The 27,867-nt window shown below is 39.9% G+C and overlaps 4 protein-coding genes across 23 annotated transcripts; 2 read left to right on the forward strand and 2 right to left on the reverse strand.

The window, feature by feature from the left end:
• Window positions 1-1,518: 1,518 nt before the first annotated feature.
• LOC108511838 (uncharacterized) lies at window positions 1,519-12,628 on the forward strand. 18 transcript variants are annotated; one of them, XR_015969058.2, is made up of 6 exons: window positions 1,540-2,645; window positions 4,469-4,527; window positions 7,583-7,723; window positions 8,527-8,738; window positions 10,537-11,555; window positions 11,654-12,628. XR_015969058.2 is itself a non-coding variant. In XM_088704962.2 (4 exons), the coding sequence occupies exons 1-4, from the start codon at window positions 2,352-2,354 to the stop codon at window positions 8,862-8,864; spliced, it is 339 nt and encodes a 112-aa protein (XP_088561088.1). In that variant the 5' UTR covers window positions 1,535-2,351; the 3' UTR covers window positions 8,865-9,082. The 18 variants fall into 18 exon arrangements, 1 of the variants encoding a protein (XP_088561088.1); XR_015969072.2 differs by lacking the exons at window positions 7,583-7,723; window positions 10,537-11,555; window positions 11,654-12,628 and having other exon boundaries at window positions 1,526-2,137; window positions 2,265-2,357; window positions 2,543-2,645; window positions 8,527-9,082; XR_015969051.2 differs by lacking the exon at window positions 7,583-7,723 and having other exon boundaries at window positions 1,544-2,645.
• Window positions 6,428-8,659, reverse strand: LOC103722064 (CBS domain-containing protein CBSX3, mitochondrial-like). 3 transcript variants are annotated; one of them, XM_017846405.5, is made up of 7 exons: window positions 8,580-8,659; window positions 8,031-8,152; window positions 7,605-7,872; window positions 7,425-7,506; window positions 6,968-7,041; window positions 6,819-6,879; window positions 6,428-6,708 (listed from the first exon to the last, which is right to left on the reverse strand). In XM_017846405.5, exons 3-7 carry the CDS (start codon window positions 7,863-7,865, stop codon window positions 6,566-6,568), a joined length of 621 nt encoding a protein of 206 aa, XP_017701894.1. In that variant the 5' UTR covers window positions 7,866-7,872; window positions 8,031-8,152; window positions 8,580-8,659; the 3' UTR covers window positions 6,428-6,565. The 3 variants fall into 3 exon arrangements, with proteins under 3 accessions (XP_017701894.1, XP_017701893.1, XP_038981530.1); XM_017846404.5 differs by having other exon boundaries at window positions 8,031-8,158; XM_039125602.3 differs by lacking the exon at window positions 8,031-8,152 and having other exon boundaries at window positions 8,580-8,653.
• A 7,235-nt stretch (window positions 12,629-19,863) lies between the features above and the next one.
• LOC103722074 (uncharacterized) lies at window positions 19,864-22,165 on the forward strand. Its single transcript, XM_039125601.3, has one exon. It carries the CDS (start codon window positions 19,949-19,951, stop codon window positions 21,944-21,946), a length of 1,998 nt encoding a protein of 665 aa, XP_038981529.2. The 5' UTR covers window positions 19,864-19,948; the 3' UTR covers window positions 21,947-22,165.
• Window positions 22,166-22,180: 15 nt separating this feature from the next.
• Window positions 22,181-25,697, reverse strand: LOC103722062 (tubby-like F-box protein 5). Its single transcript, XM_008812495.6, has 4 exons — window positions 24,298-25,697; window positions 24,085-24,172; window positions 23,280-23,412; window positions 22,181-23,196 (listed from the first exon to the last, which is right to left on the reverse strand). The coding sequence occupies exons 1-4, from the start codon at window positions 24,670-24,672 to the stop codon at window positions 22,527-22,529; spliced, it is 1,266 nt and encodes a 421-aa protein (XP_008810717.1). The 5' UTR covers window positions 24,673-25,697; the 3' UTR covers window positions 22,181-22,526.
• Window positions 25,698-27,867: the final 2,170 nt, after the last annotated feature.

Consider the following 27,867-nt stretch of genomic DNA (forward strand, 5'->3'; position numbering starts at 1 on the left):
ATGGAATAGCTAGGCCCTACACACATCGTAGAACCTAATCAATCCAAACCTAATGGAAACTAAAGCTCTCGAGTGCTCGCTAAAGAAAATCCCACCGAATCCAGTCATAAGCACGCTTCATATCCAGCTTCACTGCCATCAAGCATCATCTCCTCGATGCTCGTTGTAAATCCCCCATCATCTCCTGAGCCAACAGAATATTGTCTGAGATGCTTCTCCCCCCACAAAATCTCCTTGCTCCTGGCTGATAACTCTTGGCAGCATGATCCTCATCCTCCCTACCATGATCCTCGCCACCACCTTATACAAGGTGGTGCATAGACTAATGGGTCTATAGTGACTCAGCTCCGAAGCGTCCTAATGCTTCGGTATCAATGTGATGTAACTGGCCTTCCAATCATCTACCATCACAGCCCGACTGAAGTAAAGTTGTACTGCCTCTACCACTGCTCTTCGAATAATATACCAATACCTCCGAAAGAAGAAGGGTGGAAACCCATCCGGACCAGGGGCCTTATCCTCTGCAAGGCCCCATATTGCCTCCTGCACCACCATCTCCAACACTGGCTGAATCAAAGCTGCATTTTCGGTCTCCGCAATTTTGGTCTCCGACCTAGGGAGCTGGCCAATCTCAGATATCCCACCCTCCTCAGACCACCTGGATCTAAAGAACTCCACTAATACATGTATCACAGCAGTGTCCTCCTCCACCCACTGGCCTGCCCCAACCCTCAATGAGCGGATCGTGTTCCTCTGCCTCCCAATGGCTGTCGATCGATGGAAGAAGTTAGTGTTCCGATTGCCATCCTTGACCCACTATACCCTGGACTTTTGTCTTCAAAAGATCTCTTGCTGCCACAGTAGGGAGTGGTGGGAAGCTAGGGAATGTCGCAAGTCTGCCATATCAGCCTCAGTCAGCTCCTCTCCTCAATCCTCCCGCCCCTAGAGGTCCGCAATCACAGTCTCCACCTCCTCTAATCTCCGGAAGACGTTGCCGACGACCTCCCGGTTCCACCGACGAAGGCGACGTTTGGTGAGCTCCAACCGACGTGACACTCTCTACATGGCATCACCTCGTACCGGCACCTCCCAAGCCTTCCTGACTACATCCCAAGACTAGGGATATGACAACCACAGCTTCTCAAACCGGAAGGGGCTGTGATGTGCGGTACCCAAAACTGTAGAGATCAAAAGGGGGCAATGGTCAGAGGCAATCCGAGCTAGATGACTGACCTGATAAGATGAAAACTTCTGAACCCAGTCTGGAGATGCAATAACCCTGTCGATCCGCTCCCACACCCTAGCCTGGTCGGATGATTGTTGCACCATATGAAGCATAGTCTTGAAAAGCCGAAGTCCACCAAACCATTTTCTGCCAAAAACTCTCGAAACTCCCTCCTATCCACTAAGTCAGAATAGGCCTTTCCACCCCTTTTCTCGTTGGGGCTTAAGATACAGTTAAAGTCACCTACAACCATAGTCGGTATCCCCTAGATCAATAAACTAGTCAACTCACCCCAAAGAATTCTCCTTGTTCGGTAGTCGATGCTGGCATATACTCCACACAGTATCTATGGCGATTCATTTGGTTCCGAAATAACCATCATAATTTACTGAGAATAATTGCATAAAACATCTACAGAAGTCATCCTCCGCTTCCTTAACAACAAAATATCCCCAGACAAGCCTCGAAACTTCACCGCAAAGAATTTCCAATCACCTGCCAAGCGCTCTGTACATGCTGCAGCCTATTCCCAGACACTCATGTTTCACAAAAGAAAGCAGAGCTCAGGACAATAAAGCTGGCTATACTCACGCAAAAAGAACAACATGCGTAGCTATTGTGCCAAAAAAAAAAAAAAAAAATCCTCGCCCTCCGCGGCGACAAACTCGACGCCTAGTGGCAGTTAATCCATCCGTCTCCCTGCCCCTTCTCTCTTCCCTCACAAAGTTCCAATGCTTGCCCCTTTTCCCCCAAAGCATTATCTTCCAATCCATTAAACCCTAAGAGAAGGAACCAAATAATAAGCTTTCCCTTGTTAATTTAGTCGAAAGATTGATAAAAAAATATGAGTTCTTTCGATTCAGATCGAATGGAGCTCACCCTCATTTGGTGAATATCCAGTTCCAGAAGGAGGTCAAGCTGCATGATTTTGATTCCCTGTTATTTGTTCTGTTCGTCGATTTTGAACCCTTTTGTCGAATTTTATTCACGAATTTTGCTATCAAATTGGTTCTCAATGGAATGCTAACATCCGGTTCAGCTACTAGTTCTCTATGTGGATATCAATCTCGACGAAAGCTGCACGCCGAACGAGATCTCTATTCGTGCTGGTGATGCTTTCGACAACATGAAGGTCGTCCTTTTCGATTCACAAATTAAAATAAAAATATTTCTCAATCTTTTGTTTTAATTATAATTTTTTGATCACTTTGTTAGAATGTATAGATAATTTGTATAGATGGCCCGAATCTTCTGATTGTTTTTAGTCCGAACGGAATCGAAACTTAGTCGAGTATCTGACTTGATGTCTTTTGAAAGTTTCATTTGGCTTTCATGCTCTTTGCGCTCCGGGAGAGAGTTGTGGAGCTTGTCAAGCAAGTCGGCTCACATTTCACAAACCTTTATCTGGAACTGATCTTCGGTATGTAACCAACCATGTTTAATTCAAGTGTTTGTAGCATTTGAGAACCACTTTCTTTGCATCTCTAGAAGTAGCTGAAACATTGTTCTTTTTTTTCCTACCTTTTATCATTTTTTTTTTAATTTTTTCCTTCCAGTATGCTAAATGATTTATAGATGATTTGGGACCAGATGTTTGGCATCACTGAACTTAGTGATATGTTTCTTTCCTTCTATCAACAATAAGATTTAGGATTTTGGTTCGAGAATTATGTTTGAGTTATCACATAAAAAATCTTTATGCTATCCTGTGTTCTGCAGTGGATACTAGAATGTTTAGACGCTAATGATGCAATGTCATATATTGTCTATAAATTCAAGAACAAGGTAATATGTTAGTACCTGTGTTTTTCTTAAATAACTACTATATCTATGCTAGTGTAGGATACGTTGGAGTTCATTTTACAGGTATCATTTAGCCATTACATGATTGAAAGCTTATAATAGTAATACACATGAGTAACTCTGACCACTCTCGCATTCCCCACCTGCTTTGAAATCATTTTTCATGTTTTTCATACCAGGAGTTAGCCCAAGCTTTGTGATGTCTAGACCACTAATCATCGCACCATGATTCTGTTCTGAAACACATCAGGTTCTACTTTGGTTATGCCTCATTTTCAATTTTCTGTCCATCCTTATGCAGATATCAAAATCTTAGAAAGAATTTTAATCCATAATACTCTTTTTAATCAACAATACAAATTTTAAGCTTTATTAGTAACCTAAACATAAATAATGAGCCTTGCCTCTAAATTTTATTAAGAATTTTGCTTTATCTTTCAAAATAAGATAGTAAATTCTTTCTCTCCATTTTACCTGTATCTGTTTTTCTGCTTTCTAGTTATTTTTGTTCATGTTCTAAAATGTTGATCACTTCATTTTTTTTTTTTTAATAGTTCACTCCATATTAGTGGCATAGATGTGCAACTGAAAGTAAAGTTCAGATGTTACTGGCACCTTCTAACCATAAACCAACAAGGTTGACATTTATAATTTACTGTTATAAAATATCATGCTCTCCTTACCTGTCCGACCTTTTTTCTCCTCTTTGGTTCTAGTTTTCTGAGGCATTTTTTCCTCATGATCCAGCCTGACCGTTGTAAAGAACATAGTTCACTTCTTCGTGCATTTCAATTTATCTTATGTTATAGTGTCCTACCTGTCAAAGTTTGCATCTTTGCTTCAAAATTAGATTTTTTATAGATTATGTGTAAGGGTGCCACTGGTTGGATTTTGAAAGAAAGAAATCCTCACCATGTTTGAGAGAAAAGTTTCCCATTTGTTAACTCCCAAAGGAAATTGGCCAGTTCTTAATGGTTTAACTGCAAGCTATGATGATTATGGAGACTTTGCCCAATATTTTTTATATTTACTTGTGATTGTACATTATTTAAACATATAAAATATCTATATTTTAGCAATTGTTTCATAATCATACTATGGGACCCTTTTCAATCCACTAGATTTAAGTATTCTAAGTAAGTCGAAAGTTGGCTTCCCCTTTCAAGAGATTTTCTGCATAGGAGACTGGTGGAGGATATATTGTTGTTTTGGAGAAAATATAATCTCATTTTCTTTTATTTTAGCATTCGAGAAAGCAACATGGTTTATGGATAGACAGATAGTTCATGGGGATTGTAGTATGTGCATCATTTTTTAAATACATTAATTTTATTTCTCTGCCTTGGGATTATGTTTCTCATTATAAAAAACCTTAATTACCATAGGCATTTCCTTTTTCATTGTTGCCAAGAGTTCTCAACTTTGAGTTGTGCTATGTAGCCAACTGATACGTGTCAGGAGAAGGCACTGGTGATGATTGCTGCTAAGAGCTCAGATAGGTACTTAATAGATTTAATGTTGGTTTTATATCTATTATTTTTATTAAAATAATAAATGGCATGCAGACATTAGAATCTTAAGATGATGTTCAAAATGAAAATACATGTGTTAACAGCCATTTGTACATGACGATGTAGTTAAGGTGGTTGTTTGAGCTAGGTTGATTAAAATTTGGATCCTGTTACATGCTTCAAATTTGAAATTCTCTTCTTTATTTGTACTACTGTGTGTTATATCAATCTTTTCACTTTTTAAAGTTCTTTCTCTTTTCTTGATCTTGATTTTTCCATATATGAAGCATGCAATTGAAAGTTTTGATTATTGAATTATCATTGTTCATGTATAGTCTAATATGTTTCAAAATGGAGGGTTTGCTACCATGTCTGTCATCTTAAATGGCAAACTATGTTACATATGTTTAGTCAATGAGTGCTAATGATCGGGTCTCAATTAGCAAGATTACTCAATGAAATGGAATACACAATTTAATTAGTATTCGGCCACAATTTTTCTTGTATATGCTAAAAGTACTCTAAGAATATCTTCATCTTGCAGCAAGACATTTATTCACACTTTCATGCTCCAACTTGCGGTTTTGTCCAATCACTTAAGAGAGGGACACACATGTGTGCCAAATCAAAATATATGGGCCTTGTCCGAATGTCAGAATTATCAAATTTTCTTATTTGTAATTTCACAAGTTTTCTTACTGAGGCCCTTCTACTTGTGCTTTTTTGTAGGAACCATGTTCCTCATCAACCATGTCATTTTATTTCATAGGAATGCAGCTCCTGCTCAACTCTAAGTATGATCATTAGTGACAAATTCTGTATAGGCTAAAAATGGTAGCAATAGCAAACACTAGAAAATATGGACATCTTGGAAAGTACTCAGAATCAAGTTTCCAGTGTATATATGAGGACCAGTGCAGACATGTATTTAGTCCCATATCAACTATGCATTGAATAGATCTTGGGTATTTATGTAGGGCCAAAGAACCCAAATAATTTTTTGGTTAGTCTTTTTGGGCGAGTTCTGGGTTGTTATAAATAGTTTCAGAGAAGACCCAAACCATGATCCATGCGAACCAGAGGACACTACGACACAACCTCTTTCGGAGCTGGCCATGGATTGATCATAGTGTTTATGATTAGGTTTGATTGGATTTGGACCTTTAGTCTAGCGAAGATATTAGGACTTAAACCAAAGGAGTGTGCGAAGACCTATGCGGACATGTGTTTAGTCTCATATCGGTTATACATTGGGTAGATCTTGGGTATTTATATAAAGCCAAGGAACACAAATAACCTTCCGGCTAGCCTTTTCTGGAGAGGTCCCAGGTAGTTACAGTGTAACCCATCATTTTCTCCTAAGATTTGGAGAAAGCATATATTTTAGATACATTAGTGTAGAAGATTCATCCCATTTTAGCAAGAGAGAGGTAGTGAATCACCTGGGCTACGGATTTTTCGGTTTCATGATTCTCAAAAGTTGGATATTTACTGGTCTATCAATGCATCAAATTTCTTTGTGCAGTGCCAATTTTTCATCATTTTATGGCTGGGAACATGGACTCTATTCTTGTTAGATTATGAAACAGTCTTAAAACCTGTATGCTTTTACTGTTATGCAGTTTGTTAGCTTTGGCAAAATGCAAAATCCCTTTATGCTTGGCTGCTCTAGATGTTCCATGTCACATATCCTATGTGCCTATGATTGTTGCAGAAAACTCTTTAAAAACATTTGATTTTTCTTCTTCTTTATTTTTTTTTCTGACTTGATGCAATTATAATGAGTAAGAATACTCGTTCTGTTGCTGGAACAATTTGTGAAGACTGATTGGAATTTCAAGCCTGGTCAGTGAACATAGCGTACTCTCAGAATTTGTATGTTGCAATATTGGCAATGAAAGTTTAACTAACCATCTATTGACCTTCAAGATAGATCCACAAGAACATAATATAGCTTTAAACATCATGATTGTCCACCTCAAAGGCCTTCATATATGAACTATCGCTGGTAGTTCATTGCTGACATTCAATAGTAATCCCCTCTAATAAATTCATTCAAACGCTTCACTTCCTGATGTTGTTGTTCTAGTACTGCTCGGACAACATCTACAATGGAAATCATGCCAACTACCTTATGATCTATCACCGGGACATGTCGTATATGTTTATCTGCCAGCACCAGAAATAAACATCGGTTTATTCATTATTTGTTTATTCTGATGAATTGTCAAATACAAAATTTAGGGAAGAACACTTTCGAGAAATGGTCAATAGCATACCTGTCATTAGCTGCATTGCTTGAAGAATATTTGCATCAGAAGACACTGCAATGAGCTTGTTCTGTAAAACCATACTCACAAAATGGTAGAAGATTAAGGAATTATAATATATATTGTCAGACTGTTACAGTAACTATGCAAGAGTCTACCTCTTCAGTCATGATTTCTCCAACTCTTGTGGCTTTGGAAGATCTTCCTTGCACAATGATCTTATTGAGATAATCTGTAGCAACATAAATTCACAATAGAAAAAGAATTCACCTGTTCAGTTGGAACCAAAATTTTGAGTGTGTGGTAAGATCTGTAGGTTTTCTGTCCTAGTAGAAAATTCTCTGTCCCTCTGTGGCGAACAATAGTCTGGAATGCTTACAGGAACTACATCAATTGTACCATGTTGGATCAAGTCCATCCATAAGATTTGTATTCTTTTATCCTAGTTTGAAACTCACGTTGTTTGGTAAATCTCTGAGATGAGTCAGAAAACAGTTTTCCTTGCTCATAATAGGTTTGAAACCAAAGAAATGTTTCTTTTGAGAACCTTCCATGAGAAGGAAAGAATGAAGATTTTGATGTCCTTGGATTGTGGAACAAGTAAATGTTGATTACCTCTTTCAGTGATTATTCCAGCAAGCAGTTTTTCATCTCCTGGCTTCACAACAACCAAAGCTCCAATATTATGTTGTGTCATCTACAAATCAAAAAAATCCATGAATTGCCATTATTGCATTCAGATCAGTTAATTAAGTTTGTATTCTTCTGTGTAGTTGAAGTTGAATGAGTTCCTACATTCTTCACGGCATCATAGACTGTGTCTGTGGTATTACACCAGTATACGGCTCCTGCCTCATCTTCTCCCTTTGCTTTCAAGAGCTGTGCAATTGTTGTATTCTCCAATCCTCTATGAGGTAAGGTAGGAGTTGAAATAGCACTCTCAAAGCGTGTAAATAAGTTAGACCATAAATATTTGTCCTTCATGCTAATGTGCTGTAGAACCGCAAGTTTAAGACGGTTCCCATGGAAACGTATTGCTTCAGCTACGCCTTGCATCTCTAATCTGTGAAATAAAAGTAACAGCTAATATCAAACTCGGTTGACATAATCAGAAGATACTTTTGGCTTTAAGAATTTGTAGGATGATTAATTAATAAAACTTTGGATTAAAAGAAATTGAAGGAGCGAAGATTGAAGCTGTTTTAGGAGTCGAGTCATCACCAGTTTTCTGGATTGACGATCTGCTGAAGGAACTGGTGATTAAATGCTACCTCTTTCAGCTGAAATTTTCCAGGATGAGGACTCCATTTGTAGTGTGTTAATTGTTATGTATCATCAATAATCTGTCTCTTTGTATGTGAAATGAAAATTTGAGTTCTCAAATTATACAAGTAGGAGTTCGAATTCATCAGAAAATAGAAATAAATATTCTGAGAATTACCAAATATAAAACATTCTATGCACAAGGATTTTCCTAGCTCAAAGTTTTCACCTCTGACTCATATTTTTTCCATCACAAAACATTTCATAAATTTGAAAATTTTCCATTGACTAAAATGGAAAGAATTAAGGTTTTGGAAATGGGGAGCATTTGTGCTCCCATTAGATTTTATATGAATAACTGTTGTAAGTGGGTGTATCAGGGGAGCATTTTCAAGGCAAGCAATTGCTCTAGAAATTTTGTTAACAACCTTGGTGACATGCTGTTTACATGCAGGAAAGAAAGTTATAAGGCTCGCAAACGTTCCCAAATTTCGCGAGCTATCGTACCTTATTTGATGCAAGAGGGAGCCAGAGAGCAGATGCAAAGGCCACAGAACTGTTCCTCTGGGGTTGTGATGGTTGCGGAGACCATGGATCCTTCCCCATGGAAGTTTTTAAGGATACGGATGCAGTGGAACTGGTCCTTAGCTTTGTCTACAGAGCAAGGTAAGGAATTCAAGGGTGCTTATCTTCCGTTGTGGTAGCTAAAGCCATTGAGTTTGTCTTGAAGACGAAGCAAAAGAACAAACACAAAAAGAATTAGGCGAATCAGCTCATGATGGTAGGAGATGAGGTTTGCCTGGATCCGGACTTCGAACTGGATTGAATCAACAAGGATTCGATTGTGAAGAATGCCAAATAATTTTCATAGTCCAGTGCAATCCGGCTCATTGCCAAATGCTTGATTGCATGGATTGGCACGTTGAGTAAAATTTAACAAGGCTCGCTGGAGTTCATCTGCATGGTAGAATGAACTACGCCAATAAAAAAGTGAAATGGGTAAACTAGAATATAATTACTCTCCCTTTGAGCTAAACAAATTCTGGTTAAAGTGGGTTGATTGGGGGAATTGACGTGCAGATAATTGTCTGGCAAATAAGGAGCCTATGTTGTTACCTCCTAATCAATAATAATCCCAAACCAAATGGCATAGAAATACAAGCATGACCTATGAAATACACATGCTCAAATGGCGTTTCATGCTAATATGCTATATAGAAAACATGGATTTGCAGATGCCGGTTAAATGGTTGGTGGCCCGGTGCAAAACTAAGGACCCGTTTGGTTCAGGAAAGTGTGGTCAGCAAAAACATAAAAAAATACGCGGTTTTTGGTTAGGTTTTCAAAGTAGGAAGATCTGAAAACAGCTTTTCCATTAGAATAAAAATTTTATATTTCATAAAAAAAATGTAGGGTATAGAAAAGTTCAATTCTCATTGACTAGAAATTGGGAGATATTTTTTTCTCAAAAGTATAATTAAGTTTTAGATAAAATGAAGTAAAGTTTTTCTTTTTATTAAAAATATAATAAGTATTTTATATATTTTTTTAAGGTAGATGCTCAATTAAATATAAATTATTTTATAATGTGCTATTTTTTTATGACCAATTAAATATGTAAAAGCTAATTTTTTAGGTACCGGCTTCCGACATAGTCCTAAGAATTGTTATGGTGCTCTTTTATATTATTTAATAAAATGTTAAGAAATACCCTCGCAATCCATAGATTAGGGTATTCAAGATATTTCATTGTTAAGAATTTATGGTTACCAATTGATTACACTCATTTCTTCTATTCTTACTTTTTGAAATAAAAAATATTTTATAATTTTTTATTTTAAATTGGTTGTCGGCTGATCCAAGTCAGATGGAAAAGTGGCTGAGTCCTTTCCCTTTTTTTTATAGTAAAAACAACAATTCATATAGCTCTAACGTGAGTACATCCTGCCAAGTCAAGAGAAAGTAAAAAGTACAAGGGTTAGGGTATGCTTTCTGCCGATGTCCATAAAAACTTTATAGAGTGTCGGACGACGAAAGAGGCGACCCAGTTTGTAGCACTATTCGTCTTTTTGAACATGTGATATTTGAACCTCACTGAACTCCTGGACCAGTCTGCAATACTCTCGGATGAGAGGATAACTATCACCGTATCTATCTGCTCTCCGAATTTAATCAATCACGATCGATAAATCACTTTCAAGGTGCACACACTCTGCGGCCAATACCCTCCTAACATAAGAGATTCTTTTTCATAATGCCCGAAGCTCTGTCCCAAGTGTTATGAGACCAGATATGCATCGGCCTCCGGCTGCAGTTAGTCTGCCGAGATGATCTCATATGACAAAACTAATACCTCCAGCCACCGCCGACGTACTACTATCAAAGTCCACTTTTGAGCCCTTTTCTTTTTTTTTTGGTAAATGCGGCACTTTATATAGCTCTAACTAGAGTACATCCTGTCCAGTCACGAGAAAGCAAAGAGTACAAAGGAGAAGGAATATCTTCTGCAGATGTCCATAAAAAGTCTCCGGAGTGCCTAGCGGCAAAGGAGGCGACCCAGTCTGCTGCCCTGTTCGCCTCCCGAAACACATGAGCAGCCAACCCACCCATCTCTTGAATCATCCTGCGAGTCTCTCTGATAAGAGGATGGCCGTCCCCATATCTATCCACACCTCGGATCCAGTCAATCACCACAGAAGAGTCCCCCTCGAGATACACTCTCTCGGCTCCAAGGGCCCTCCTCACATATGTCAACCCCTCCCATGCAGCCCGAAGCTCCGCCCCAACAACAGTAATCCCAGGAATGCGCCGTCCTCCGGTTGCTACTAGCCTGCCAAAAGAATCTCTGATCACAAATCCGATGCCTCCAGCTACACCATCCATCAACATACCACCATCGAAATTCACTTTGAGATGACCAAGGGGTGGGGGCACCCAAGAAACAAGGGCGAACCTGGGCGCTATAACAGCGGTTTGAGCCCTTTTCTTCCCCAAGTCATCTTCTCCGCTTTTCTTCCTCCAGCGTAATCTTCTTCTCCCCGGCACGCTGTGCTCCATCGACCGACACCGTGCTCCACTACCGTCTTCTTCTCACGGCACCTCTCCACCGTCCGGCACGCCTCCTCGTATTCTTCTCTCACCTCCTCACAGCCAGCACGCCATTCTCCGCTGGATCCCACTGGTGTCTTCTTCGTCTTCTCCTCTCATCTCCTCAAGACCGGCATGCCGTGCTCCACTGGATCCCGGCCGGAAACCGGTGCTCTATCACCGTCATCTTCCCACCGACCGACGTCTTCTTCCTCAGTCGTCTTCATCTCCTCATCCCCCGGAGCTCCAGCACCATCACCTCACCACCAGCGTCGGGACCTTGAGACAACCAGGATCTACACGACTCCACGGCTTCTTCACCGGCGGCGATGAGGAGGCGAGGTCGTCATTCGTCCCAGCATCCCATTTGCTGGTCTCCTGTGCCCAACCTGTGAGGTGAGCAGAAAATGTTTGGTGAAATGTTTCTTAGAAAGAATGCAATTCAATTTTTTCTTTTCTTTTTTTTTGATAAATTCCTCTCCCTTTTTGAGTAGGGCGGACATGGGAGACACGCTCTGTGCCTCATACGTGTTACGTGTACCATTTTGGATGAGATGCAGTCTGCACAAGGGCGCTGTGGTTGGAGAAATTACCAGAAGGTTCTCTACCAATGAAAGCACATTCGCTTTTGGAGGGCAATACGGTGGTGTTTTTCACCTTGAAGCCCCCACCCCTGAGCTTCCTCAAGATCAACTTCGATGGGTCGGTTCTGGATGGCGGCACGCGAGGCGGTGCAGGCTTTGTCATACGAGGCCCGCACTCCAGGGTAGTGGCCGCAGGTGGCTGTCAGTTGTTTGATATATCGGTGCTTGGAGCAGAGTTGCACGCAGCCTGGGTAGGTCTTCGACATGCGCGGGTAGTACTGCGGGCCAGCTCGATTATTTTGGAGGGGGACTCGGCCACTGTTGTCCGATGGATTCAGAGGGGATTGGGGGGGGAGAGCACAGACCATCCCTTCATTCGCGATATTGTGATGATGAGTGAGGGAGGGGCCACTTTGGCCAAACATGTATTCAGGGAGGCCAATGGGGCAGCCGATTGGGTGGCTGGTCATGTGGCCCACCACTCGGGGTATGCCCTTTGGTCAGGGGAGGCGGAGCTGCCATTGGCACTCCGTGAGGTCTTGTATTTTGATTTTATTGGGTGTATTCGTATTCGTACTGTATGAAGTACCCGTTTTCAGCAAAAAAAAAAAAAAAAAATGGTGGTGATCCCCAAAATACTGTGAAGTCGAGGCTCAACAACTCTGGGAAGCTTGCAGCACCTCTGCAGCATGAGCTGAAGCCCAAGTCGATTCTGACCATCTCTGCCGAGTATTGACACCAAGCCTTGGATGGGACTCCCAAATTGGGTCGGGCACTTTCTCTCATACCATGACTTGTCTGTAGATAGAAAGTGAAACTTGAATTTTTCACTAGGGTCCAGAAGTTACGGGCAATAAAAGTTATAACACAGACATTCTTTTGTTGTAATTTTGGATCGCTGTGAATGATTTGATTGACGCTGTTGCATGTTTAGGCTACTCAGTGTTTACCTTTTATTGTTGGATGCAACTTGACCTGTGGTAGATTTGTAATGTTATTTCCAATGAGGCACTGCCCTTGTGTCTATCAACAATATTTTGATTATCTCAAAAATAAATAAATAATTTTTCTTGTCAAATAATGTTTGCATTTAGTAAATTTCTAACTGATCTTGCCCTCCCCTACTAATTGACCAGCACTCTCCTGTCTTCTTTCATCATTCTGTTTTCATATGATGAACTGAATTCCATTTTACTTAATCACTTGATATAAGATCCGATAAGAGTGTTGTAATCTCGGGTCGGTGCAGATATTATGGCATGTCTGCATATTGAAGTATGAGTAGTGGCAGCATTAGTTCCATCTATAGCCCTCCAACAACAGTAAATATATGTTCGGTTGACCATTGGTTGTGTCGATGGCCGCATTCACAATTTACATCTTTACCAGCATTTAAACTATTGCAAGGCCCTTCTGCTATGTTGTTCATGCAGTTTATCAGAACTCTGTGGGGGTTGACAGGCTAACATGTTAGTTCCTGTAGTTTTGTTTGGAGAAGAAAAATGATAATCATGAGATCTGAGTGCGAGGAAAGCAACAGAACCAAGAAAGAGTGGAGATTTTTTGGGTGAAGAATGCCAGCTTCCAGGATAAAAACTAGGAACCTCTTGTGGATGAACTTTGCTGGGAGGTGGCAAGCAATTGACCCAAGTCTTGTTGACAACAAGGGTGGCTTCGGCATTTATTTTTTTCTGAATAAATTTATTTTTCTCTCCCAATTTTTTTGCTTCCACTACTATTGTTTGTTCTTGATCCTGAGCCGGTGTGTTTGATCTACTCTAGGTAGCATGCCGTTCTACACTGAGTTCACTGGCCTTCAGAGCCTCCGAACCCGAGCTCAATGATGTTGCCACGACCGACGAGCAGTTTGAAATGATGGTATGCGGCTGCCAAGCCTTGGAGAATCTGATTGTTTACAATGGCTTCCAAATCAAGAACCTTGTGATATGTGCCAGTAGGCTCTCCAGGCTGGAGGTCATCACCCACAGGCCTCTCGGTGTTTTCGTAGAGGAGGCGCTGTGCTTGGATTCGGTCAATATCTTCTACTCCTACTAAAAATATCGCCAACCCAGAGTTTTATTGTCCTGAGGGTGAGGTTGTGGAGAGCGGTAGGAGGGGAGCGAGGTCAACAGATTCCTGTAGTTACTGGTGGGTCTCAGCCACACTAAGACACTTAAACTGGAATTTGGTACAGAAGTTGCCGAGGCTGGCCCCTTAATTCCATTCATCTTTATAAGCTAATTGTTTTTATTGAATTTGTTTTTCTTACGATTTTCCTTTCCTTTTGTCAAGTGCTTGGAGTTCCAAGGGTTCCAAGGGTTCCTGGACATTGCTTGATTCAGTTGAAGAAGCTATATCTGATAATGCACTTCAATGACAAATATCTTGCTTCAATTTTAGTATGCCTACTCAATAGTTCTCCAAATATGCAAAAGCTTTCAGTTGGGATAAGTTGTCCAGAATAATTTCTTCCCGACATTATTATGATTTTTTGGTGCAACGTCTTCTGAGCCTGTTCTGACTGTGACAGATAGATAAGTTCCATGCACACACAGAGATTGTTGAGGCAGATTATTGGGATAAACAGATACTTTCTGAGTGTGTGAGGAATCACCTGAAAACTACTACTCTATTCTTCCAGTTTAGGTTCATGAAGGATTGCATTGATTTTCCTAAGTTTCTGTTGATGAATGCAAGTGCTCTGGAAAAGATGAGTATCAGTTACACTCTGCAAAAAAAGGGAAAAATCTTTATTTCAACACTTACAAAAAGAACTGTTGTGCTTGCAAAAGGCTTCACTTGATGCTGTATTGGAGTTGACACTTGTTGCGGCCGATTGGGTCGCCTCCTATGCGGTGCACCACTCAAGAGAATTTTGGTGGGTGGGCACGGAGTCCCCCCCCCCCCCCCCCCTCCGTCGACTTTTGTTCTTTGATTCCTATGGGTGCACTCATACACGTTTGGTGAGAGTTGCCGTTGTATCAAAAAAAAAAAAAAAAAAAAAGTTAACATCTGTTGGTGATGGTTGTTACTTTTGAAAAATGGAAAAAAAACTGTATATCATGTGTCTTCCATGCAGCCTGCATTTTTATCATAGCCTCTTGGTACTTCTCTATGGACTTGTAAGCTTTTCTTTTTCCACTATACCATGTTCTTGATCCTTTTTTCAGTCGTAAGAGAAGCTATTACATATACTATTACATATATGCTGCGGTGCTTTTATTCCCGTTTGTGCTTTGTTATTGAGAGAGTCTTATATTTGGAGAATTGTCCGCATGATGTGGAGTTTTCTTCTTGTTTTTTTGTCTGCTTCGCTTGAGCAACAACAATTAATATTATGTTACCGGCTCATTTGCCTGCTGAGTTGATTGAATGAGAACCAGGTACTCAGCAGATTTATTATTCAGTTTTGTTAGTGCAAGTGCATGTTTATTGATAGAAAATTCTAGGGACTGTACTTGATTTTTTTTTTTCAATCATTCAGCAAATTGCATCCTTTCTTGCATGTAAGCTAATGGATATAAGGATATTTTGCTAATTTACAGAGTTATTCAGGAACTTGTCATGGAGTTGATTATCTTAACAAATTAGTTATAGAAACCTTATTTTCGAAAAAGAGGGGGGAAAACGTTCGAGATCTGAATGCTATGATATATGTACTTCAGAAAGAGGCACCCATCAGGCAGGGCTGAGAAACGATGGCTTGCCTCTGAATCATTTGGAATTGGTATATTTTTTAAGATTTTGAAATTTTAGATAATAGTCCGATGCAATGCCAAATGTCTCTGCTGGAAATAATGACCTGGTTTTACAAGGCAAACTTCATATCATGGTTACAAGAAATTTGTTACTAGTTTAATAGCACATTGTTCTGACTTCTGACACAGTACAGAAGGTAGCTGGCTGTTATAATAATAAAGTTGAAGTTATCTCATGATATAAATAAAATAAAAAAAATAAACTACCATGTGGCTTAACCCTCTGAATTGTTAATATAAAAAGATCAAGGGCGTTGCTTGCTTGCATAAAAACTCTCACTTTCTGCTACCCTGTTGTCTTTTACAGTTCGGAAGACACTTATACAAGTACAGCCAGTTCATCTCGGTATCCACCATATCCTATCTATGCTGAGACAAATCTTTTTATTTTCTTTTTTCTTTTTTTCTTCTCTTTCTTTTTTTTTGGCTAAGGCGGATGGATCATATCAGACGAGTACAGATGCATCCAATAAAATCAAAAAATAAAATACCTCAGAGTGCCGAGGGCAACTCCGTATCTCCAGCTCACAGGGTACTATCCGAGTGACTGGCTATCTAAGCAGCCACTTAGTCCGCAATCCCATTAGCTTTACGGAAGACATGCTTGGCTTGCAAGGCCCCTCCATCCCTCACCATTGCCCAGATATTTCGGAGCAAAGAATAGATGCAACCGTTACTCGTTGGACCCCCCGAATCCAATTGATGATCGTAGCTGAGTTTCCCTTCAGAACGATAGAATTGGTCCGTAAAATACACTGAGCGTGACGAAGGCATGCCCAAACGGCCTTCAGCTCTGCACCCAAAACTGATATATTGAAGAGTTGACTGTCCTGCAGCCATGACTCTGACAAACGGGCCTGAATAATAAAATCTGCGCCGCCCCTCCTTTTCTTTTTTGTATGGGAGCTCTGAAAAGAACATCAGACAGACTAAAGGCCCTCTTCCCATAATCAAATCAGGTCAAAAGCAGTAAATAAAGAGACGCTTAAGCATGCGACAGCTTGGAGCGAATCGATACGTCCTGTGCGATCTTAAATAAAACATTTCCGCCATCCATCGCACAGTGTTTTTTGGCCCATTGGATTGAGAGCTGGTTTACGGAACGAGGGATTTTGGGGACGACCCTCAGCGGAGTCGCCCTCCGGCATTGTTTGTCTAGATTTCTTTTTTTAACTTTTATAAAAAAAGTCAGATGGAGACATTGCAGATTTTTTTTCGATTTATTATTTTTTATATAAGATTTTATTCTCCACCTTCTGGTATAATTTAGTTAGATTTTCTCATAGTCTAACATAAGTAATTTAGTGAGCTTTCTTTCTATTCTCTTGGTTGATGTATAATTTATGCAATGATCCTGCTTTAAAGAGGATCAGATGGAGACCAGGCACATTTCTTTCCATTTATTCTTGTCCCACTTTGGTGACGCCTGGAAGCCCAATTCCGGCCAATGATTATCAGAATTTGGCCGAAAAGTGGCAAAGCCCATGTTTCCCCTATTTTCGGAAAGCAAGCTCTTTTTTTTCTTCTGATTCTGGTAGATTCCACCCTTGATTCTTGTCACTGTGGCCTTCTTTCATTCCTCCGCAACGGCATGTAGCATTGGTTGGAGTTCCGACCATCAAGCACCTCAATTTCATGATTTAAGGAGTTGAAAATCCTGTTTTTAATGGTTTAGGCATCGCCAGCTGCCAATTACTGTCGGCCGCTTGTTGGCCAGTCGTGAGTCCTTAAACTTGGGCACCACTTGCGGCCATCTCCTTCCCTTCCTCTTTTTTTGTTAGAAAGAGAAGCTTGCCCTTTCTCTTTCTCTCTCTTCTCTCTCTCTTCTCCATCTTTTCTCTCTCTTGATTCTCTCTCTACTGGACTTTCTCTCTCTACTCTTTTAGAGATGATAGACCCAATAAGATACTTCTCTTCAAATTCTGGGTCAACCCCGGTCAAGGGCCCTGATCCATGATCAACGGGCGGCATGCCAGCCACCATCTTGACCCTTCTTAGACACTGTTAGATTGGATTACTCTCGATCTCTATTGAACCATCTGCATCCTAGTTCGAATATGATCAGCTGAGTTTTGTCTTGATTAGATCTATTGGAGTGTCAGGCACTCTTGCTTGGTCAGTCCTATTGGAATTAGGATTTCTGTTTTTGGAATGATCATGATAAATTTTGATAATTTTTAAATACTAGGATCTTAGAAGAATTTTTGAAACCGATTGGACTAATACTTTGGATAGTATATTATTATAGAAAATATTATTTTGAAATATTATGATAATATATGATCTTATTATAGATATGATTGATTGATTTTGACACCGCATGCATTTAGAACTAAAATCCGAAATCTAGAACTATTTGAATTTCGATTTAGCTATGTTGAGGACGCCGCTAATGGGGGCTAATGCGTTGGCACATGATTTGTCCTGAAGGTTATATTCAAGATGATTAGCAACATACCGCCAGCAGACCAGCAGTTCTGAAGGACTTTGCTACAAGATGATGTGCAACTCACTACTGCAAAAAGACTAGTCGATGTTATGACCCTGCCATAGGATGTTGTGGTCATAGCTCAGGATCGATAAGATGAATTAAATATTTTAAAAAAAATTAATTCATGAACAAAAATTTAATATTTTAAAAAAGATTTGATTCATATATTACTACTGCATATATGCTTATTTTTTACAAATTATTATCTATTTGATTGCTTGATTTATTTAGTTAAAGTGATCATTGCTTACTGGGCTATCTAACTCATTATACAATTTTTTTTTTTATACAGATTTAGAAAACTAGCATGATTAGGGTTTTCAATATGGAAGAGCAATTAGAAGAACTTTGGCACTTATTATTTTAGATTATAGTTTACTTAAATCGATGGACTACCCTAGAATATTGTTAGAATCGCGAGACATTTAAATTTTGAGCTAGTTATTGAAATAAATTTGTTTATTATCATTTAAGGTTGTTCTACTGCTTGTTTATGATGTCATGTTGAGATGCCCTGTATGTCTGTGGGGAGGGGTCCTTATGAGTATGCGGCGGTTGACACAACTCCTGGTTCGTGAACTCGGAATGGGGGTGTGACATATATAGACACACATATAAACATAAATCCAGTCTTCTTGTCTTTTATGATATCTACTCTGAGTTCTTCAATTGAACCTACATGCTTGATCCATAATGAAGATTCAATTATGCAATTAATTAACAGAAATATAATGATGAATTAGATCTTATGTAATCACAAATTTTCTATTCAATTCATTTGAATCATGATAACAATTTATATAATTAACTTAGATAATATTAGAAAATATAAATGTTACTTGCATCGTGAATGTTGACATCACTTCACTAGGACTTTTTGAAACCTAATCATCTTGGAAGTAGCACTCTGGCATATGCGATGCATTGGGTGATATAAAAGGAAGAGACAATGAAAATGGATACCGACTACTCTTCATCTTTCATTCATGGACTTCTGTTTCTGTTTCTAGAAAATAGAAGCACACAAAGAAGCAAATTTTTGCAACACCTGTAACTGCTTATAGTGAGACTGATAGATGAATTCTTGGTAGACCAGAGGGATTCATTACTCGAGGACAGGCTGTTTTTGGGTCTCTTCTGGGTTGTAATAGAGGAAAAGGAGACGAGGGATGCAATCTTTGTCTCTGATATCTGTGAATCCTCATCATTCCATCAAAAAAAATGCTCTTGCTTGTTATCCTTGAGTGGTATTCCTTGATGCTCTGATGTGAAATCTAGCACAGGGCATGTGATGATCCATATGGTTCCTACACTTTATCTGAACTCGAATATGACAGATTATGCTGGTATCTTGTGTCTGCTTGTAACATTATTCAGGGACAGAGGAGCTTTGTTTTAATAATTATGCGCAGGTAAAAGAGATCGGGTTTATAAGAAAATTGTATCATCCTAAAGCATTTGGAAAATGAATTTTATCCAGTTTCCTCGACGCAACGCAGAAATATATGTGAAACTGCAAGGAAACCACTAGAAAGACATTAGGAAACTTCATTGTGAACTACAAATATTAACCATGTGGAACATGCCCCTTGGCATTTTCCTACAAGTTCGCCATGATTTCTCGTAGTTTTTTTTTTTTTTTTAACATGTTTCTTGTTTGTTCAGACAGTGTACCTCTTTTCTAACCCCATAAATGGATTCACATTTCCCACTTTGATTGTTTCCTGCATTCATTCACCTTTATGGCAACTATGAGCAATATAGGTTCAATGCCTGATAACCAAGGCAGCCCCAACAAGAATCCAACTTCTCAAGGCAAGAGGTTCCCCTTGAGAAAGTTGCTGAAGTATACCTAACTTAAGGACCATGCATTGAGTATCAGATGCAAATCCACACAGAAGGGTCTCTGGTAATTTCTGTTTGCCTAACTATGTACAAAAGCCTCTTGACTTCTATATGCTGGCTGTTCATCAAAATTCTTGTTTTCTTTTCCAAAGGGCAGTCATGGCTGATAGACCCAACCGACCCCAGCCATTTCGCTTTTGGCTCCCTTTCTGGGCAAATCCAACCCTACCCCCTCTGCGTCCACCGATCCCAGCTCGGTGGCAACCCCTACCACAAACTCCAGCATCTACTCCATTGCCTCCAGCTCAACCTCAATCCCCATCTCAGACACAACCAAAGTCCACACCAGCATCAGCAACTCGAGCTGCGAGACCTCAGCCTCCATCACCACTGCCATCACTAACACGAAAGTCATCTCATTCTCTATCGGGCGATCGAAAAGAACATCAGCCATCACCATCTCGCTTGCAGGTTCCGTCCCCGACGGTACCCGGGAAAGCATCTCACCCCTCACAGCCATCTAAATTAGATTCAAAAGGACAACCTGCAATTCAGAATGCTTCTACATCGCCATCAAAAGGAGCTTCCCAGCCACAACCAGGAGCAATTCAGGAGTTGTCTCGGCTCCCATCTCAACCTCTGCCTCCTTCCTCACAACCTGAATCACCAATTGGGAGTATTACACATTCAAACCAGTCAAATCTACTGCCCCAGGAATCCCAGCCTGTAGTACAAACCAAATCACCTACACAATTGCAGCCAGGATTACAGATACAAACTATTTCTCAAACACAAGAAATGAATCCAATCCAGCCAGCTTATATGCCACAAGATAACCAACCTGCACAAGATCTAGAGGCCAAACAAAGTTCTGTTAGTTCTCTGCAGAACGATTTTCCAGCAGAAATTGATGCCACCCCTAGTCCATACCCCTCGATATCTGAAAAGGAACCTAAGGAAACTAATGAAGAAAAACCCAGAAATTTTCTAGAATCAAAATTAGACATGCAGCCTAGCAAACTCCTCAAGTCAGAAGAAAATTCTGAAATAGGTTCAGAAGAGCAGCCTGAAACAAAAGCAGAAGCTAGCCAAGAGAAAAATCCAACCGAAAACGTAGAACCAGGCAGCCATGTCGAAGGGCTGGATGAAGATGAGTCCAAAACAAAGATAGAAACACAGCCCCAGGAACCTCAAGCTGAAGCAAGCAATGGACCGGAAAAACAGACGGAAGCCAAGCTATCCAGCATAACATCTGATACCAAACCAACCAGATCGTCCCTGAAGGCTGGTGATATCATAGCAGAACTCAGAAGCTCAAAACCTGAGCATTCTAAGAAGCAAGAGAACGTGACCGGAAATAAGTCGACAAAAAATGGTTCCAGCAGAAAAGAGGGTAAAATTGCAATCTCTACCATGTCATGTGCTAAGTTCAATGGTCAGCGAGCTCCCTTTGAGAAGGAGATCAAGGAGGGGCTTTCCAGACTGGCCCAGGATTTGAGCATTGGGCACTCAAAGAGGATAGGAAATGGACAAGCAGTGAGTATGATAACCTTAGCAGGTGAAAACAATGGAGCATCCATGGTTATAGGTTCAGACACCCATGTTCACAGGGGATTCAAGCATGATAAGGGCAATGTTGAGGCAAGCAGTGATAATGTCGATGGAAGGCGGAATCCTGGAGGTAACGAAAACTCAGCAATTACAGCCAGCATTAATAGCAATGTGCAAAGCATCAACAACTCAACCATGCATGACAGTTCCTGCAATGTAAGAGACCCTGGCATTCACCTGAACCTATCAAGCAAGAAAATGGAGGCTGCAAATTTGAGGCGACAAACAGCGCCCCTTAAACCACAGAAGACTGCCCCTAGCATAACACCTGCAGACCAGAAACCCTCCCACGAGCCCAGAATCAGAAGACGGTGCCTTCGAGCTCTCTTTATGGAATCTAGTGAAAGTGATCCAGAGAAGCCTCAGAAGCCACGACGGCATGGATGTCGCTTTAACTGTGAAGAGAAAAAGAAGGGAAAGGGTGATCTTGATGGCACCTCCACAACTAACAGGAATGCAAGGGCAAGGCAAGTCAAGGAAGGAACAAGTAGAGCGTGAAACCAGCATTCACAATTGCACAAAACAGCAATGTAATGAGCCGCAGCTATTATAGCAGCTCTTTTATTTTTTTTTTCTTTAAACAATGCTGGCTCAAACAAACAATCAATGTTGAGTCAGTTTCAGCATTGTTACCTGCCATCCGGTATAAAATTATGTTTGATGACTGTAATAATGTGAAATAATTGCGTCTGTAGCCCATAAACATTGCATTAACAATTCGAATATTCTCAATTTAGGAGAAAGCAAGTTCATAACTGATAATATTCTTTCTGAAATAGACTCAATTCCACAATCTCTGCATGATCAGTAACAAAAACACAGCGCATGACAGTTACAAACACATTAAGGAGCATACCAAGTTTCCTCTCTTTTGCAGACAATTATCAAAAGATATGTGAGACAATAACCTCCCATGTCCAACTTTGCGCCCAGATACGAGCAGCAAATGTACAACCAGCTGAATAGCCATAAAGGCTGATGCGCCAAGAGCGGCCTATGGATAATATATTTACAACATCAGATTTTGCATAGCAAACAATCTAGGAATATCTAAGAAGCTTCAGCATGTCTCCATTATTCATTCACATGCGGGCTTTGTGTCAAAGCTGCTCAAACAGATAGCAAATGCCTGAAACGCAGAGAGTGGATACCGAAAATCCATTGTGAAGATGTCCTTTCCTATTTTCCCAAACTGAAGTATAACTCGCTCTTGCTCTGCGAGAGAAACCTGGTTGGAGGGATCCACGGCCGCAACAAGCTGGAAATTCTTAACAGAAGCTACTGTGACTCGGCCTCTGAAATTCAGACACCAGCATTGGAGTTGCTCATGCCACCTAGGTGCCTTATTCTTTAGAATCAGTGGCTCACATCTCGCCGTAGCAGGCATTGGTGACCCAGCAAGGCTTGTGGAAGAGAACTCTACTATTGGGTCCTTCAGCTTTGCAAGTGATAAAGCCAAGAATTGTTCATCTGGAGGGTGAAGGAAGCCTGTGGGAGTTGGTGCAGTTCCCCCTTGAATTGCCAAGGCTGGAATTGAATGCATCATGACATGCATTCTCCTTGGCCCCCTGGTTCGAAAGACATTGAGCTCATAATTGATGGTAGCAACATTATAATTGCCAGCAGGTACTCTTGGAGAGACCTGTTTTGAATGAATCCTTCGACCTGAGGAACTGTTTAATCTAACTGTAGCATCACAGGGAGGCTGGCCGTCATAAATCATGAACTTTGTACCCAAAAAATTTGACCTGATTGAAATTCCAATAGATCGCTATAAATTGGTAAAGAAAATGAAGAAGCAACTTATGGCAGAACCTACAACAACACTTGCCTCAATTTCCCAATATAGGTACTGCTAGCTCTAGAATAGTCATCTGGGACCAGTGAAATCACATACTCAGTGCTTGTTGCATGTCTGATCTTGCGCGCTGAAAGCAGAAGTTTCCCGTTCTCCCCATGCGGTGCTGCAAAATCAGTCAACATTTAATTGGCCAAATACAAAATCAAAACTCACTTTTATTTGCAGTTTTATAACTGGAACTCTTGGACTGCCTCTTCGTTCTCTTAACATAACCAATCTTTACAAACAATTGATGCAGGTTCTTCAGCAAAATTTTGATTTTAGACATGCAAATAATCCTGTTTGGAGATCTACAAAAATCCCTTTCCTTGTATTAGCAGTTTAGCACAATGAAACTAGCAACTTCTATGTATTTTCAAAACATAAAAGGTGTTGCCATTATTCTGCTAGCCATCACAGTACTCTATGAACTATATATATATGGTAATATCACATTATTTTCTTGACCTGCCTCTGGTTTGAAGTCAACACGGTCACCTACTTGAAATACAAAAATAGTTGGTAAACCAACGAAGAGAAGTGGGCTAGTTAATCTCCGAACTTCATTAGCAACATTAACATCAAGGTACAATTTATAGGTTTTTATTTCAAAAAAATCTAAACACCACCTACTATCATATGAAAATGATGGGAGGCAATACGAGTTTCCTTAGAAGTATTGCAACATGAGATTCTCACAACCAAGCAGCCTAAAAACCAAAGAGAAATATGAAAACAAAGAAAAAATAGATCAAAGATCAACAAGAACAGAAACACAGAAAGCTAGATAACTCACAAGGGCTAAGTCCCAAATACAAGTGATAGGCTCCTGTTGCCCTCTCCCTCCTGATGAAGCATTGGATCGGTGCATCCCGCGGCCCCGGCTATTCCAATCAATCAAAAATCAGATAAAAATCCAAGCGTTTTGAGCAAAAACCTAATCCAATCCCCAAATAGGAGTGAAAAAAGCGACTTTTATCAGATCTTTAGAGAACGGAGAAGAAGATACCTGCTTGAGAGAAATGGGAAAGGTGATCCGGCCACACTGCTCGGGGTTCTGGACGATCTCCTTGGTGACCTCCCGCCACGACCGGCAAACGGCGGCGCAGGCCACCACGTGCCGCCTCGCCGGCCACGATGCCTCGCTTGTCTCCACCCTCTTTATCACGTCCTGAAGCAGCTCCGTTGGCAGGTCCGCCCACTTCCCCTGCTGCCGCTCCGGCCACCAGTGGCAGGGGTGGTGGAGGCTCTGGAGGCCGGGCGCCTGTGGCCGTGCCGCCCCTCCCCGGCCGTTGCTGGCGGCCGCTCTTGCGCCCCTCCTCGACATGCTCCCGATCCCGTCCCTCATCTCCTTCAGCTCTCGGACCACGCTCTTAAACGACATCTCCACAGAATACTAGGGTTTTCTATGTGCGGGTGGCGACAGGAAACCATGAAACTGGACGGAAAAAACTAGGGATTTGGCATTCAAGTGCTATAGTGTTCCAGGATTTGGTGCAAGGAATCCAATAATTTAAAAAAGGAGAAGGGAAAAATCTTCCTTTTTCGTTTTTTCCTATTCTCTCTTTCCGATTAGGATGAAATGGATCTCTCATTCAATACTTCCTTCTCGAGGAATACAACAACTTATATTTATCTGAAAAAAAAATCAAAGGAAAGAAGGGAAAAAGTGGAAATCCGCGTGGATTACGCTTGGGAAGCAACAAAAATCCAATCTTCCTCCATCTTAGCACCAAAAAAAACCCCACAAAAATCCAATCTTTCCTTAAACTCCAAATTTAAGCAGTAGGAGAATTCAAGGATTTAAAATTGCCCTTAAATCCTCATTCCTTCTTCCTCTCTGCCTCCTAAACTCCTTCCAACTCCTCCTCAGATCCCAAACCCCTCATCCCACTCCTCCCGATCTCGTCCTTGAGCTCTCTCTCCCTCACACAAAGTCTCTCTCTCTCTCTCTCTCTCTCTCTCTCCCCATCATCTTCTTTGTATAAATAGTTAAACTTTTAATATCTTATTGATAATCACTATCTTTACCTTTCTGAAGTTTAATATTAAAATCTCTTCGCCCATCTTCGGCTCCTTTCTCTTGTCACGGTTCCCATGGCGGAGATGGTGGCCACCGCGGCGCTTAGCCGATAAAAAAGATTCCCCGCCCCCCTCGTGGATTTCTCCTTGCCTTTTTCAAAAAGTTCTCTTTTTTTTTCCCAAGAGCTTTTGTTTAAAAAAAGTTCCACATCGAAAATAGGTTCCTAAACAGTGTTCCGTTTGAAGGAGATCCAGCCAATTTGGCGACTTAGCTCCTTCCATTCTTCGGAGCGAATGTTATATGAGTAGCGAGAAGCAGTCTTATGCTAATACTTGATGCTTAGCTTCTTGGAATGTTGAAGTTTAGCTATGTTCTCCTTGTGGATTGAATGATTTGAGGCAACTTGTATATGCTAAAAACAACAACAACATGGTGACAACCCCCTACATTGACATCTTGCTGTCTGAATACATTAGTTACAAAGCTTTATCATTTTATGATTGTAGAGTAATAAGGTTTTTTTATGGTGAAATGTGATATTATTTTATTTTTTCAATTTAATCTTATAGGTTTTCAGTTGTTCGACGAGGCTTGAGAAGTGACATTGGTGCCTGTCTCGATCAAGATGGGACTTAGCATGCTTCCAAGTGCCTTCCTAGTATGGTATCGTCACATCGATTTAAGACAGGCTGCCTACTTACATGATAATTGTCACGTCCGTTTACGGCAAGCACCCGTGCAAATAATGCCATGGTAACCGGTGGCGCTTTGCATTTTGAAATGAAGGTTTGTTGCTTCCCACTGAACCTAACAGATTCCTAAATAGCTCCTGTTTGGACTAGTTGACTTGTTAATAATGTGAAAGCAATTCAAGGATCTGTCGTGTTCCAAAATCTTGATATATATCTTGAAATTTTGCAAAGTTGATTTGAAAAATATAGTGACATTTTTTTCCAAACCGGAAAGATCTAGAGAGCACATCTTTCTAGATTATACAATTTGCTTACTCTATCATCATCCAAAATATCATCTTTACACTGCATGCAGTCAGATGGCGATGCGCCCCCGATTACAAACGCTTGTTGACCGTGTAGTTCCTTTAGTGTATTGAATGATTTCTCATGATCATGCACTACTCATATATTTGCTAAGATTTAATCCAAGCATGTAGGATTCTCTTTTTTTTTTTCCGCTCTCATATGATCCTTGCAGTATTTCTTCAGCATCTCTCCTATTCTTATCTTTTTGCCCCCTTGGTGCGCAGTGAGATCACTTTCTAAAAGGAACATTAAAAGCTCTGCAACGTTTTTTTTTTTTTTTTTTTGGGAGGGGGGGGGGGGTCCTTTGAGTCAGATCTGATGAATTTCTATCTGAAGTTTTGCTTGTGTACGACTGGCTTCAAGTAAGCAAGCTGCTGATGATACATAGATATGTTATTTTCATAAAAAAAATCAAATTACTCTTTAACTACTCATGATTTTCCATTACTAATTAATTATCTAAATTCTCCTTCGAAAAGAATTAATGACATGTTATTCAATTATTAAAGATTTTATTTTCTGTAAATTAATCATAGTGTACAGATTCCAAATCAAATATAGCATATTTTTTAAAAAATGAAAGTAGATCGGATAATATCTATCTAAATCATTTTTCGTATCCGAATCAATCTGGATATGGATAGGAATTTAAGTATTTGACTAATATCTATATCTTTATTTATAACTGTCAAAAAAAAAAGATATGGATATGGATATGGATAGACAACTATTTAATGCATATCCAAATATCTGATTCCATTTGTAACTATATTTAATTTTATATAGTATTCACAAACTTTAATAAAAATAAATGATCATATTAGCATACTATTAACTTAATTTATAATTCACTCAGGAATATCGTTGATTCTATGGTCACAAAGTTTAATTATCCTTTATATCCGTATTTATATTCATGTTTTAGATATCCAATTTATATCCATATTTGTTTAAAATAAATATATATATGAATATGCTAATATTTGATTCTATTTCAGCCCTACCTTTTTTTTCCACTATTTGCCTGTAGCATGAATTGCGCTTGCCATTCTATTTTTACTTTTAATTAAAAATTATATAATTTTTTTATTTTTAATTCTAATTACTTTTTATATGAATGACATTAAAGATGGTTCTAGAGAGAAATACTAGATGAATATAGATCTAGATAATTATAATTATAATATCTTCATAATTATTTTAATTTTTGATGAGTTATTGTATTTTTTTTTCTAAATTTTTAATCTTTTATTTTTTTGCAGAGGCTCAGGCACTGAGGTGTATCTTTCCTACAAGAGAAGAATTCATCTTTGTTTGAGTGAATCCATCGTCAGATCATCAGCCGCACGCTTTGGGATCTACGGTGATGGATGAATAACGAAATTTGGATCACTTTGAGATTTCTGTGATGCAAGGGACAATCCAGTCCCAAGTTTTCCCTGCACGCTTTCCTGCTGCAAGAAATCAATCATGTAACGATTAACAAATGTAATCTTTCTTAGACATCAATACACGC

Source organism: Phoenix dactylifera, chromosome 1 (genome assembly GCF_051530095.1).
Source record: "Phoenix dactylifera cultivar Ajwa chromosome 1, Ajwa_hap1_PhDact_Kaust_v1.1, whole genome shotgun sequence".
Taxonomy (NCBI): Eukaryota; Viridiplantae; Streptophyta; class Magnoliopsida; order Arecales; family Arecaceae; genus Phoenix; species Phoenix dactylifera.

What these genes read in the sequence shown, in the direction of transcription:
- LOC108511838 (XM_088704962.2), top strand. An exon ending in GCTGCTAAGAGCTCAGATAG is followed by an intron (nt 4,528 to 8,526) that starts GTACTTAATAGA and finishes GTTTACATGCAG; the next exon opens with GAAAGAAAGTTATAAGGCTC. An exon ending in AGCTTTGTCTACAGAGCAAG is followed by an intron (nt 8,739 to 8,802) that starts GTAAGGAATTCA and finishes TTTGTCTTGAAG; the next exon opens with ACGAAGCAAAAGAACAAACA.
- LOC103722064 (XM_017846405.5), bottom strand. Translation starts at nt 7,865, where the DNA reads ATGCAAGGCGTAGCTGAAGCAATACGTTTCCATGGGAACCGTCTTAAA. An exon ending in GAGAAATCATGACTGAAGAG is followed by an intron (nt 6,880 to 6,967) that starts GTAGACTCTTGC and finishes ATGGTTTTACAG; the next exon opens with AACAAGCTCATTGCAGTGTC. An exon ending in AGCAATGCAGCTAATGACAG is followed by an intron (nt 6,709 to 6,818) that starts GTATGCTATTGA and finishes TGGTGCTGGCAG; the next exon opens with ATAAACATATACGACATGTC.
- LOC103722074 (XM_039125601.3), top strand. Translation starts at nt 19,949, where the DNA reads ATGCTGGCTGTTCATCAAAATTCTTGTTTTCTTTTCCAAAGGGCAGTC.
- LOC103722062 (XM_008812495.6), bottom strand. Translation starts at nt 24,672, where the DNA reads ATGTCGTTTAAGAGCGTGGTCCGAGAGCTGAAGGAGATGAGGGACGGG. An exon ending in TTCCCATTTCTCTCAAGCAG is followed by an intron (nt 24,173 to 24,297) that starts GTATCTTCTTCT and finishes TGATTGGAATAG; the next exon opens with CCGGGGCCGCGGGATGCACC. An exon ending in GTATTTGGGACTTAGCCCTT is followed by an intron (nt 23,413 to 24,084) that starts GTGAGTTATCTA and finishes CTGATTTTGCAG; the next exon opens with CACCGCATGGGGAGAACGGG.